At 41.3% G+C, this 14,288-nt stretch overlaps 1 protein-coding gene across 2 annotated transcripts in view; it reads left to right on the top strand.

Annotated features, from left to right (window-relative positions):
* Nucleotides 1-9,964, top strand: part of SLF2 (SMC5-SMC6 complex localization factor 2) — a 65,902-nt gene extending 55,938 nt beyond the window's left edge. For both annotated transcript variants that reach the window (XM_039709245.1, XM_039709246.1), the window contains 8 exons: nt 497-670; nt 1,208-1,305; nt 1,950-2,037; nt 2,535-2,660; nt 3,476-3,553; nt 5,147-5,233; nt 6,570-6,638; nt 7,775-9,964. In XM_039709245.1, coding sequence (XP_039565179.1) covers nt 497-670; nt 1,208-1,305; nt 1,950-2,037; nt 2,535-2,660; nt 3,476-3,553; nt 5,147-5,233; nt 6,570-6,638; nt 7,775-7,810 — 756 coding nt within the window. In that variant the 3' untranslated portion in view covers nt 7,811-9,964. The remainder of the gene's footprint in view (nt 1-496; nt 671-1,207; nt 1,306-1,949; nt 2,038-2,534; nt 2,661-3,475; nt 3,554-5,146; nt 5,234-6,569; nt 6,639-7,774) is intronic.
* The last annotated feature ends 4,324 nt before the right edge of the window (nt 9,965-14,288 follow it).

The following is a 14,288-nucleotide window of genomic DNA, read 5'->3' as shown; positions in this document are numbered from 1 at the left end:
TGAGACTTCAGCTTCACATTCAGCAGAGTTTATTGCAGGCATTTTGCAAACTTCAGTTTCTTGACTTCTATTGGCTTCACTCACAACTGCAGAGTTTTTCTGCCTCCCTTTCAAAGCTGTGGCACTTCATAGAAATTTTGGCTCCCTCACATAGAAGAAACTATCCACTGATTTCAGTTTTCAGTATTACTGGAGTGTTTAGAAAATCTTTTGGCCTTTCCTTCAATTAAAGGAGGATTATGTTATGTAGTAAAGAAAGATCTTTTCTGCTCCAGTAGTGTCTGGGCAATATTGCCATTGCTCAAAAAAATGAGTCTCTAGCAGAAAAAAGGGTGGTGTTACTGGGAGATGGGGACATGTTAGTAGACAAGTGTTGCCAAAGTACTAGATCACTTGAGGTACATTTTAATGTGAATGTGGAAAACTTAAGTTCTCATCATGCTTCAAAATAAGATAAAATAATTCCATATTTTAATGCTTTGTATTTCTTTTCCAGTTTCTAGTTTTCTGTACATCAGTAATTCACGATGGATATACTGACCAAGAAATATGGCTGCTGCTGATATTGCTATTTAAAATAAGCTTGGAGAAACAGTTAAAACCTTTTCTGATAGATTTTCAGTGCCTTTTTTTCAAGCTGCTGATGAATATAAAAGACTGGGATACAAAGGTAACTTCATACATTTATTGTACTAGATTTGTGAAACTGCAGCTTCTGTTTTGACATTTTCTTTTTTTTGACATATCAGAAAAGTATTGGCTGAAAATGTAATATAGAATTTTCAATAATAGTACATATAATAATACGAAAAATTCAAAGCTTTACATTTGTGTGAGATCTAGGAAGTGGGTGGGTATACTGAGAGGGTTTTGTTGCATGACATTGAGTTGCCTGTCCTCTTCTACAAGTTTATCTTAAGATTATGTGCCCTAAAATAGTTGTATGTTTAAAATGGCAATCTGAAACAATGAAGAAATTATTTCGCTATACTGGTAAGCTGTCATTAAAAACATTCTGATCTCAACTACCCTACCTTAAATTGTGCTGGTGCAGCACAGACAATTTTTAATGTACTTCATCTCTTGTCAGATCGGTTCCTTTTATCACTTATGCTGCCTGTGTTTCTAGGGAGTAGGTGTGTGCTCCTTTGCAAATACAGCAAACAGCCCTTCTTCAGTTTCAGGGTGTTTTGTTGTTCTTTTGAAGATGCCTGAGCTGTGCCTGTCAGTGAGTGAGCTCTCCAGCAACCCCCACAACCTCCTGTGGCTCGTCCAGCTCGTGCCCGGCTGCGCCGCGCGTGGACGGTAATGTCAGACACACACACCTCATTCACAGCTGGATCATTTGTGTCACCTCAAAGCCTGAGCAATCACACCTAAAAAAAAAGGGGATTTGTTTGCTCATGTGTTACAGATGTATGTGCAGCCCCTGGTGTGCACGTGTAGCTTCCTGATCACTTCTTCTGTGAAAAAGGGTTGTTAAATCTTCTGTGTGGTTTCTGGGCTGGGGGTTCTTGGTACACTGGAGCAAAGGAAGGCTTAGCTTCTGGTTCTGACATCCATCACTCTAATTCTTGTCTGAGTGACCAAACTTTAAATTTTCTTTGGGTGATTTATGTCTGCTTCTAAACATTATTCTGAATTCTGTATCTTTGAAATTAGTAAATGATGATGTAGCTGAGTGAGCAGAATTAGTTAGGTCATTAACTGCAGGCTTGGAGAAAAGTATCTAATATTGTTTACTTGTGCAGAAGCTGAGCTACAATGAGATTAAGGGTACTTCTGTTCTACTAGCCTACTTACTGGTTTATATAGCACCTATATTCAGAAAATCCAGTTTAATGGTTGCAAGCAGGTTCATGTCTTAGGAGGACATGCATAGCCTCACGTACTTTGTAGAAACTCTGGGTTAAAAAAATTCTAAGGGAAATAATTTTTTTGTTTTTCAGGGAAGTAAAGAGGCGCCTTAGCCTAGTGATAATTGCAAAATTTCTTCATAGAAAGCATGTAGAAATACCTGATGACAGTGACAAGCAGGTATGCTTACACGTGTTGTCTTTGTAGCATTTGGAAGGTCAGAAAACATAAATATTGTATGCTTGTGTTTTATGTTTTAATATTGTAAGCCTGTTCTCAAGAACGTTGCCAAATGACCAATTAATGATTTTCTGTTTAGATTAGTGTTAAAAGTGTATTTGCACATGTGTGTAATCTGCATGTTCTGCAGCTTGTGTTTGTTTATATGCCTAAATGTTAGTTTTAGACATTGGAAAGAGGTCTACACTTCTTTGAGTCTTCCTTTTGTAATCATGTGGAGACACACTGTTTTCATAGGTTTGATCTTTTATTGGGAAAGAGTATGAACACTGAAATCTTTAATAGTCAAAAATTACTCAAAGCATGAAAACTTCCTTTTTAATTAAAAATCCCTTTTCTGTTCTTGTTCCAATGGATAAGTAATATTGTAGTGGCACTCAGTTTCCAATTTCTGTTGTTAGTAAATCAGTCCAATTTGTTAATGCTTGTATCTGTAGATGTGTCTTCTGCATCACTTTCTGGTGTGTATGAAACCTTCTTATCTACTGAAGAAGATGAGAGAGATGAGAAAAGGGCAGAATGAGCACAAAGATGATGAAGTTCATGCAGAACTGGAGCATGAGGTATATAGCCAATAGTGCTTTTTTGCCTTTGTTTTTTATTCATCTTTCTATATATAATAATATATATTTTATACAATTTGGGTGTATTTCTTTTACTTTTTAACAGTTCTGTGTGTGGAACTGTGAATACACTGTTTTGTAACTGTTCATCTTTAACATATTACTAATTTTGGTTATAGTCATGGGGGAAGGAAAGGAGCATATCATGGAGGAACGTGTATCGGGCTGTTTTACAAACAGGGAAGTGGTCAGATTTTCTGAAGTCACAAGGAAGTCTTGAGTCTCTACTTCTGTAATCAGAGGACAATCTTCCCTCTTTTCTGATGCAATCAGAGAAAACTGTTTGGTGCTGAGCCAAACCTTCACTTTCAGGCTTCAGAAAAAGATTTGTGAATCTTTTATCAATATCTTCTCTCAAACAAGTGTTATAAGGATTTAGTATTTCCATCCATCCAAAAATGGAATATTGTTTTGGTTATTCAAGGGGTTATCATGGAATCTCTCAGCAAGTGTTTTGATTTGGGGGTAGATGATGGGAAGATAAAGCCAACTGCTGAATTTAATTATCAGTTTGTAAAACCACATTTTTATGGGTTACTTAGGTTATTTAAACCAGTATAATACGGTTTAAAATGTTTCTAATATGTGAATATGCTGATTCAAATTAGTTATTTAGGCAGATACATGGATTTATTTATCCATAGGCCTGGCTGTTGGAGGATTCATTCCAGAAAGCAGAGATGGTTTTCTGTCTGGATGTGAAGAGTTAAAATAATGGTGCTTTCACTGCTAAAGCTCTCTTGATTTCTCTCCAGGTATACTACCTAATCTATGTCCTCCTTCATCTAGTCAGTGAAGCCAGTTTCCTTGATGTTGTAAATTCTAGTCAAAGGGTAAGTAACTTTAGTAGCTAGACCTTTGGATTTTAAAATGTTGTTTATCATGCACATTTAGTCTGTTTTGGTAAGAGCTATCATGTGATGGAAGATCACCAGTGTGTAAGAGCACAGGGGGAAGCTTTTGTTCTGGGCAGGGTAAATGCAGAAGAACTTCTGTGTGTTTACTGCAGAGAAAACTCTCTTCTGTGTTTCTGTGAATGGAGCTACCTTCAGAAATAAGGCTGAGAAAGAGCAGGCATTTGTTGTGTTAGTCTTTCTCAGAAAGTATCTGGAGATAAACTTAACACAGAAATTCTAAGTCAAATGATCTATCAACTTTGGAAGTAGATTTGAAATTTTTCAGTCTAGGAGAAAACCATTTCAAAGATATCCAGTAAAATATTTTCCAGCACATTTCAGTTTCCTGTGCTGGAGTGCAGCAAGTGAAGGCAGGACTGTAGCTCTTCTCTGTAGTGGCAATTACTTTTTGCCATGTGATGTGAATATCGTCTAAGAAATTCTGTCTGCTTAGTCTTTCAGTATTTCTATTCAGATTTCTGTGATCATTTGCTGGGATTTGCTTGCTGCAAGGTGTCTGTGTAAACCTTGTGCCCTGTGGAATCACTCTTGGCTTTTAAGAATCTGTCACGGGGACTGTTTGAGACACATAAACCAGTAATGTTTGGCTACATTTGGATGCTTAGATGTCTCTGTATATTACTTAGATTTGTGGAGAACTTGGTATTTTCAGTTGTTTTTTAATGTCTCAATTTCTTAAGGAAGAAATACTTTATTAGTCACTGACCTGTTAGCCATCAAGTGGCAAGAGAGGTATGGCTGAATATTGTGCAGGCTAGACTTGTGCAAAATCAATCTTAATTATTTCATTTCTGCCCCTCTTCCAGTTAGAGAGGATAAATTGTGGTGGCCTTGGGAAACCAGCAAATGTTTATAAATAGAATTTCAGCATGTCTTACATGTTCTGCAGAGAGGAGTCTCTTGGCAGCTGTTCAGTGAGAGATTGAAAACAGGAATTTTATGAAGAAATTAACAGAATGTGAAAGACCTTGGGAGTCATTGTCAGGAGATCCTGAAGTGCAAAACTGCTTTATTAAAGTAATCAGGAATTTGGAGAAAATAAAAGATCAGCTCATAAAACATTGGATGTATTTTACCTGCTCAGCCAATTCCTACAAAAGAAATTACCTGAGTCATCATTACTTAAAAGGTTATTTTCAGCTGTTGTAACTTGAGAAATTTTTTGCTGATAAAAGATGTGATTGGCACTGCACTGTGTTTGCTATTTTGGGGGACAGAAAGGATTTGCAAATTAGTTAGTAGAAACTTTAGAATTTGTGTTGTATAGCTCTGCTATACTTTGAAGCTGCTTTAAAAAACTCTTAGACCTGCTTTACCAGGAGCATGCCAGCAACAGATAGAGGATCTTGTGATGTGATCTTGTTTTCTTTCTTTTCCTTTTCTTAACTGTGTATTTCTGAGAAAAATTCACACTGAAGCATGTAATTTTTAAATGGATATAATATTTGAATAAAGCCTGCAGTTTTGACGTGGAGGATTTAATAGCTGTACACTTTTGTCTTTATTTAGCAACACTTGCTGAAGCTTTGTCGTGCCTTAGATAAGCACGTGAAAGGTGATATTAGGGAAGATGCAAGAATGTTTTATCGGTCTAAGGTAAGGTGCAAAACTTGACTTTTCTATTTTGTTTTGGTTTTGGGCTGGTTTTTAGTGTTTGTGATGCATGTTGTTCCCTCATCTCAGCCCTGGATATTCTAGGAGTTCTTCACGGGCTTGGGGGTTTTTTCCTGTTTTTTCTATCTACATCATATCTTTGCATGAGAATAAACACATGCCCATTTTAATTCACTGAAAATACTCCTTATGCTAACAATGGGACTCTTAACAGCCCTGAAATGTGACTGATCATCCCTTCAGCCAGGCATCTCCATACTTAGGCCCACAGAGTTGCTCTGTTTCTCTTTGTGGCAGTCACTGGTAGCTGACTCCAGCTGTAAGAGCAGAGCCTACCTGCAGGGCAGGGTACAGTCTTGCACGACTCTCCATTTTATTTTTCAAATGAATGAATTGATTAAAAATGCTTTGGATGTAAGCCAGCTGTTTGTGTTGTGGCATCAAGCTTGGACAGCTGCCTTTTGTTTGTTTTGTCTGTGAGCCTTACATTTGGTAGTCCTAATTTTGTGACCTTCATGCTTTGCATGCTACAAACCAAGTCAGCTCAGTGACAAAGTCACCAGCCCCAGCTTTAAATCAGACATTTGCAGTTGTATGCTCCCTTACCTCTCAAAAACATTTTTCTTTTCTTACTCAGACAGAGTAGAGGAGCATGGATCCTTTTAGCAAGTTAATTGCTCTTGCCTTGAGTGTTGTATCTCTGGTTGCTTTCACTTCTGTTTCTATTTGCCTTTGCACTGAGAGGGGAAAATCTTACTCTGGTTTCTCCAGTGCTTCATTTGTGTAATACTGCAGCAACTTCTAGAGAATGCCACTGTCCTGGGTGTCAACACAGCAGATGAAGCAAATCTCAGTGTGAAAGGCTTGGATTGAACACCTGCTTGTGATTGATTATGAAAAAGCACGGTTTTATGTACAAAGAATTTGTTTCAGAAGCAGCCAGTGCTGCATTGTTGGCTTTTGTGGCCACAGTTGCACCTGTTCTAGGTACAGCCAGCCTTGTGACAAACCTCATTTCCCAGGGATGAGGTGGTGTTTGGAGGGCAGAGGTTTGCGTGGGGATTCCAAACATTCAGCCTGAGGAGTCATGTGCCTCCAATGTTTGTGGAGTGCATGACTTTCAATTCAGAGTCAGGAGTTACAGGGATCTGAGGCTGAGGTAATGATACTTTGTGACAATTAAATTTTTCCTTTCCAGTAAACCTTGTATGCTGGGTTATCTGTTTGTTTTTGAGTTTGAAGCTGTGAGGGGAACACAGGGTATGATTTTTGTCTTTTTTAAACAAAAATGACTAAATTAATCAGTGTGAATTTGCAGGTAAAAGGCTTGGCTGCTAGGATATATGGGAAATGGCAGGATGTGATACAAACCACTCGGCTCACTCAGGTACTGTAATGAAACTTCTCTTCCCTCGTTGCAGGGTGCATTTAACTCAGTTTTTAGCACTTGAAAATGGCAAATCTTTTCAAGAGATTTTCTTTTTCTATATAAATGGCATGGCTGTGGAATACACTTAGATGTATTAGAATGGATTTTAATTTGATTGCTTACTTTGCTGGCTTCAATAAAAGCAGATCTCCTCTCCATTGTTAAAAGCTCTGTTTCTGTAAAGGTGTGTGTAATACACTGAAATCCCACTCCTGAGTCGAGTCACAGGGCCTGTCTCTGATTACAGCCATTAGCAGATGCTTCCACAAGGAAATTGGGGCAGGAATGCAGTGAGGCACATCCTGCTGTGGTCTGGCACGGTGTAGCTTTGAGACTTCTTGAGTCCAGGGCTTTATTCACATATGTTTAAGGGCTCTCAACAACTCCTCCCCCTTTGAATGTGTCAAATTTCATGCCACAGTTAGGCAAAGCCTCTCATATTTGTAAAAGTATCCAGTAGTAAATAATGCCATGATAAGTCTCAGAAATATTTGCCTTTGTGACACCTAGCTGGCCTTGGCAGAATAGGTGGATAATTTCTGCTGATACTCCAAGTTCAGAGCTCTTTCTTCCAGCCTTGGCTTGTAAGGTTTCTGTTGTAATGTGATCAGACCACCTGAGTGGCTCCTGTCTGGGAACATAAAGCTATCCCTCCTATAAAAGCTTAGCTTTCCAGTAATGTAGAATATAATTTACATAAAATTTAAATTATACATTATGCCTAGTATTGATTCCAGTTAAAAACTGTGTAATTAACTCTTTTTAAAGACTGTTAATTCCTCCCAACAATGTGCAAAAAAAAAGTTCTGTGTAGTGTGTGTGATATTTCAAGTTGTAGAGCAAGGAGTGACACACAGCTACAGAATCTGCTTAGCAATTAATGAAAGCTGATAACGAGGTGGTCTTTCAGTATTGTTTTTTTGGGGGTGTTTGGGGTTGATTCACATATGGGAAACTGACAAGTGTTTCAGAATAAAATTCCAGGGACTTTTTCCAGCACATTGTGGTGCTCCCAAGCTAAGCACTTGCCTACTCTACCATTTCTTCTGACACTGGATTTCTGACTTGTATACTAATTTGTTTTTACCCTTTAGGGAAAACTGCATGACTTCTGGGAGCCAGATTCATGAAATCTTGCCTAGTTAAGGGAAAATAGCAGAAACTGAAATCAAGGAGGATGTAAAATGAATGGAGCTTCACCTTGTTTGGAACAGAAGAAATCAGTCACCTGAGTTAGAACTTGAGCTTGATTCACACAAGCTCTAGACACATGAGAATCTGATTTGACTAACATTGTTTTTTACTACAAGTGCTCTACTTCTGAGAAATTGAAGTGGATCAACTGAAAAAAAACCCAGCCATTCCTATAGCCCTATCAGAACTGGCTAGAAATATTTTACTGTATTGAATGCTGAGGGAAGTTTTCTTGTTTCCCTTGTTAATCACAAGACCTATTTGATAACAGAAAGTATTTATTTTCTTGCCAGCACATGCCTGCAAGCATTGTTTTAGGTTGGCTGGGAAAGAACTACCCTGTGACATGAAATGAGAGTTCAGGAGGAGTGTTAGACCTCCCCTGTTGTGAGCAGGTGAGGAAGTGGTTCAGATGTGGGCTGAATCATGGTAATCTGCAAAGCAGAATTGGTATGAACATCCAGTGTCTCTTAAAAATACAAAATACAGCAGTTGAACCTTCTTTAAATGGAGAATAAAATATCATCTCAGTGGAGATTAGAGAACACCATTTGGCTCACCTTTGTAGAGACTGTGAAAGCCACGTGATGGCTGAATTCCTTGGTGTGGAGTCCTGCTGCACAGAAAATATGTGCTCAAAGCTCCAGGAGCTGTTTATGAAATAATCAAAGGAAAGTGTGATCTCCTTTTGTGATCTCTGTACAAATGCTACACTTAAATCTTACACTGTGGTTTGTCTGTAGAATGGATGTAATAGGAAGAAAAAGTTCAGTTATTGGGTAGAAGCACCAATGGGGATTCCCATAATAAGAGAGATTTTTAATAACATCAACATGTGTATTTTATAATACTGTTTTATTTTAATTCTTGTAGATTACCCTGTCTTGTATGAAATTCTCTATGATAAGAATGTAAAATAAGGCTTAAAAACCTGCCAACTACAAAACCTTCAAATTTAATTATGTGTATTACATATAAAAACTGCTATAGAATGGACACATCTAAGAGGAAATCTATTAGATTTGCAAATTCATACTAAATGTTTTTTCTTTCAAGTATTACATTGTTATGTCAATGTCATCTTCTACTCTTTGATAGCTCATCTGCCTTCCCCCTCGTAACAGTTGCTTACTTTGTTGGATATATTGTATGTAATTTTATTAATGTTTTTATTTTTTTCACTAATATTGTATAAAGGTAAAAAAATGTGGAATGTTTACTGTATTTAATGTGTACATATTTTCTTACTGTGTAAAGTTGTCATTGCTGGCCTGTATATTTTGAAGAAAAGGGGAGGAGTTTAGATGAACAGCTTTTGTACTGCAGTTCAAAGCATGTTGAAACTGCTGAGGGTTTTTCCACACAAAATAACCACTTTGATATTTTCTTTCATTTAACAGAACAATGAAAAAATAAAACCAGACACTCCTTTTTAGTTAAATATCCCCGGACAAAATGGGCTTTGTTTCACAAAAAACAAATGGCCACAGGTCCTATTTTATTCTTATGGCACATGTTACAATTCGTGGGTTCACAGCTGATTAGCTCATTATAGGTGGAGACAGTCCTGAAATCATTCTCAGCTCAGCCAGGCCTGTGTTTTCCTGCTTAATGCCTGTGCCAGCACTTTCCCTCTTCCCCCACTCCTGCTTGGTCTGGACTTCTCTTCCATCTGTTTTGTAGCTGAGGAGTAATTCCTCAAGAGCTGAAGTCGAGGTGTGGGTTAAACTGGTGCTCATCAGAATCCTTACAGAGATGATTGCCAAGCTTCACTGCAGGGTTTTTACAAGAGGGTCCTGGCAGTGAAATAGCAAACCTGCTGCCCTTGTGTTTTGCCAACTCATTTGCTGTCCCTCAGCCAGGACTTACAGGCACTGGGAAAGGCTGTTCCCTTTTCCTGCAAAAGGTTGTTGCACACTAAAGGTCTTAACTGCTTTGGATGTCTTCAGAGAAGCATTTTGCACTTGAGGTCTATCTTTTGATACTCTGTTGGCTATATTAAGAACCCGATTATCACATTTCATGTGGAAGTAGGTGCACTTTATTGCAGTAATAACAGAAAAAAATTAAAGTCTGGTTGTAAAATACAATTTTGTAGCTCCTTGCCTTTTATTTATTTATTTTTAAATTTTCTGACAAGCCTCTCTATGGCTTAAAATAACACAAACACTTCTGGTTTTAAAGTTGAAGAAACCTGGCAGTGAAACTATTTGTGCATCCCATATTCTCACTGTTCCTGTTATGGAACTTGATAACGGATGGGGATTTCAGAAGTGATTAATGATGTGCAGGTAGGTCTGGCTGAAGGTCAGTAGGACCTTTCATTGATGCAGCAGCTGCAGGAACTCTCTGAAGTCCCCAAGATAATGATTTAGTTGAGAATGTCTTTGGGAAAAGGAGGTGACTGAAATGTGTTGTTGTTATTGGTGGAGGATCTGGTTAGGTGGCTGCAAAGACATTTTAGAGGTAGGACTTCAGTGTGGAAAAGGACTTAATACTGCGGGTTGATTCACATATAGGAGACTGGCAAGTGTGTCAGAATACAATTGCTGTGCTTGTTTCCTGAGCACAGGAAGCCAGGTCTGTCTCCCTGAGAGTGTCTGTGCTCAGCACTGTCCAGCACCAGCACAGGGGCTGCAACAGACTGTGCTGCAGTGGAGAGTCAGGCAAGTGCTTCCAGGGAGCTGGGTTCCTCTGCTCATCCTGTCACTAGCAGCAATACTGGAGCTCCAGTACTAATGCTGGTCTTCTGTTTGTTTTCTTTCCCAGGAGAGCTGTGTGTATAGCACAGTCCCTGGCTTGGGGTTTGTGTTTTGGTGTTTTGTTGCTTTGTCTTGCACTGGTTTGTGGTGGATGTGACTTTTTGTTTTACTGAGAAGGCCAAATCAGAAAGGTTTCTGCTGGTGGTTACCCTCCTAATTTTTCTGGAGTCCTATTCCTTGGGTTTGTGAGCTTTTGGAAAACTGCTTCTTGCCTAAAGTTTCCCAGTGGGAAACACTGCCCTCTGCCAGAGGAGCAGCTGTTCCACTGGCATATTAGTGCTTCTTTTTGTATCCAGAAAGTGAGAAAAGGCTCTTGGGACCAGCTGACTTTGAGCAGGGAAGAGGTTTGATGAGCTTGTAGGAGCCTGAGCAGCTGCTTAGGAGCTCCAAAGGAGCTGCCCAGAGAGGTCAGACAATCATTAGTGGATTTAGTTTATTCCTTGTGGTTTAACTTATCAGAATTCCTTTAATTGCCGTTTTCCCCATATTCCCCCCAGGCTGTGAAATACCTTCATGTTTTGGCTTGTGGATATTTTGCCAGCTTTACTGGCAGGGCCCCTTCTTATCATGTGTTGAAAAGGGCTTTCAGTGCTGGGGAATGGCGTGGGCTGCTGGTGGGAAGGATCCTAGGAAAAGTAAATTCCTCGAAGGGCTTCTCTTTGCAGAGACGCTTTTAGTTTTGCCTGACTGATGCTTTTTTCAGCCAGTGCTTCCTCCCCTTTGCAGTCAGGAATTTGAAAGCGAGTATTTTATCTGGTATCAAAAGCAAGGCTGGGTGGTGAGCGAAGAAAAACATTTGCGTCTTCCATCTTGATATTTTGATCCCTTTGGAGAAAGCCAGTCCTGTACTTTAAGGCTGCTTTTAAGTGGCATTTGGATATATTGTTGTACTTTTTTAATGCCTCGCTTGTCTCTGTGTGGTGAGATGCTGCTAATGCTTCACCTCCTTCAGCTTTCCTGCCACCTCCCTGTAGGGAGGTCACAGGGGAGGGGATGGAAACTCCACTGGAATTGTTCCCTTCATTGTCATCAAAGCGCCTTTGCCATCAGCCTGGGGGAAAACCTGAAACTTTTCAAGGCAGGTTTGGCCTGCATGGAGTGCAGGGGTGGATGAAGGGGCCATTTTCACACACCCTTGTCCCAGTGCTTCCCTTTGGGTTTGCATTTGCTGCTGAAGCTGCCTGAAGCCGGCCGAGCGACGCTCCTTCCCTCTCGCAGAGAGGAGCAGAAAGGGTAAATGGATTTCTGCTGCTTTTGTGCTACAAAAGGGGCGAGTCCTTCACCCGAGCAGTGGGTGCTCTGAGCTGGGGCTGGGCACGCAGGCTCCGGGGCTTTGCCTCTGGGTTTCAGGCTCTCCTCTGCCGAGGCTTGGTGAAACTCCTGGCTCTTGGAGCAGATGCAGGAGCAGAGGGTCCCCTTCCTCCCCGGACTGACCGCCAGGCTGCAGCTGAAGTAAAAACAATAGCTTCAAGCTGCCAGGGGCAGTGGTGGGGAGAGGGGGGCAAGGCATTCAGTTTCATGCTTTATTCACACTGCAGGCTTTTATAAAGGCGGTGTAAATCATGCAGAGCAGCCGTGGGCTCTGCAGACACATCGCTCAGGCTCTCAGACACATTGATCTGCATGCTGGAAACTGAGCTTGTCCCCTTTGCCCTAACCGGGCTGTGGGGAGAGGCCTGCCAGGTGAGGATGCTGAGCTGCTGCACTGCATATCAGCTCTCCTTCACCTTTGTGAAGCGCTGCCTGCCTCCCCTGTGTACTAACCCATTTTTTTCCCCCCGGTATTTTGTGCTCCAGCATTGTTATGGTGAGGTTTGCACAACGCAACGTGTTTTTCCCTCCAGTTGATTTTCTCTGATTAGCCCATTTTTCCTCTTGCCCTCATTCTGTTTTTTCCCGCAGTATGCGAACGCCGTTTGCTGAGAAACTGTGTCAGCCTTCCTCTAATTAAGAGTCTGGCAGGAGCCAGCGCAACAGTAATTTTGGAGATGACGCTTCCAGTTTGGAGCTGACAGTGAGCTGAGGTGCTGCGGCAGGGGCTCGTGCTGGGGATGCGGGAATGTTCTCCGGCTGAGCAGGACAGGGGGACCCTCAAGGAGCCTGCTGCAGGAGCAGTGAGTACCCTGGGGGCTTGGGTGTTTAAACCGTGTCCTCTTGAAAAGCAGGAATGGTTAAACCCGTGGTTATGTCACAGGTTTAGCCCTTTGTGAGGGAGTCTCTGTGCGTGTGTGTAAAGGGCAGGAATAAATTGCAGTGGCCCTAAGTCGGCTGTGTTTCTCTGAAATAGTTGTAATGTTGGAAAGTAAGATGGAGAGCTCAACAATCAAACGGCCTGAAAAAGGGCAAATAAGGAGAAGCCATTCAATGGCGCTCCGTGATACAGCTTCAGACTCCATAGTTCTTTTATTAGCAGGAAAGCTCAAAGCAAACAAAAGGAGACAGGAGCTGGGGAACTGCTTGCCTCAGGATGTTGTGGATGCTGAAAGCTTAGAGGTTCAAAGAGCATTTTATGGCAGAAAAATGCAGTGCGGGTCTGTGAAATGAAAGCTTCAGGCTGCGGATCCCTGGAGGGTGGAGCACGTGCTGGGGAGATATCCCAGCTGTCTGTCCTGTTCCTTCACCCCCTGCAAGGTGCTAGGATCTGGTCCAGTGTGGTGTTAGTGCCTGTATGCTTTAGGTGAACAGCTGAGGGGTTTCATGTCATCTCTCAGTTTCCAAACAGTCCATCGTGTCCACCGTTCTGTCTCTCCATCCACTCCTGAGGCAGAAGTTGCTGTTGAAGGTGGGGCCAGCCCTTGCTCTGAAGGAGCCTAGTGAGGTGTATGGGGTCAACTGTTTATTTGGCTGAAGAAAACTCAGTGACATTTTTTGATCTTTCTAATGACCCTGTGAGTGAGACTAGGAAAACGAGTTGTGTGGTTCAGGAACTCCAGCAGAACACAGCCAACCACATGCCAGAGCTGACCTCCTTCCTCTCCCCTCCCACCCCATCCATAGATGTTTGCAGCTAGGGAGAAGTACAAAGAAGAGCAATGAGGAGATTAAAAAAAAAAAAATCCTTCCTATGTGGTACCTCTAGAGCACAATTCAGCATTTTCCCTCTCTACTTGCTGTGTCAGATTTGCCTCTTGGGGGCAACCTCACCCCACTCCGGCTGAGACCAAAGGGTGTTCAAGTGCTTGGGGGCGATGACTCACTGCGCATCCCTCTCTGCCTTTGCCTTATCTGATCATTTTTAGTAATCGAGGTCATAATTTGCTGAAAGGATTTTAGGATTTAAGCCGTCAAGGCTGACTGTTAGTGGCTTTTCAGAAATGATGTGATTGGCTCCTGAAGGTCCCTTTCCAGGCTTGGAGTCCTTCAAAGATTTTTCCTCCCTTGGTGTCCTTCAGAGGAGGGCAGGATGGAAGGACATGTGTTTTGTGGTTCTGGTTTAATGGGTAGAGCATAAATCTCTGCGAGGAAGATTTACAGTGTGCTCCTGGCTCTTTTGCCTGGGTTGGCTTGGACTGTCACTAAGCCTATCAGATAGTGCTGAGGACACTCTGACTTGTCAGGAGGGAGAGCAAAATTACTGCTCCAGCTCCATTTCAGCTCTGAGTCCCCGAGCAGGCGTCTCGTACAAACTTCATCCACAAAAACCCATTTGCAT

The sequence above is a fragment of the Passer montanus genome, unplaced genomic scaffold (genome assembly GCF_014805655.1).
Source record: "Passer montanus isolate IOZ18808 unplaced genomic scaffold, ASM1480565v1 scaffold21, whole genome shotgun sequence".
Taxonomy (NCBI): Eukaryota; Metazoa; Chordata; class Aves; order Passeriformes; family Passeridae; genus Passer; species Passer montanus.
The sequence above is the reverse complement of the archived record's forward strand: the minus strand, read 5'-3'. Positions and strand labels throughout refer to the sequence as shown.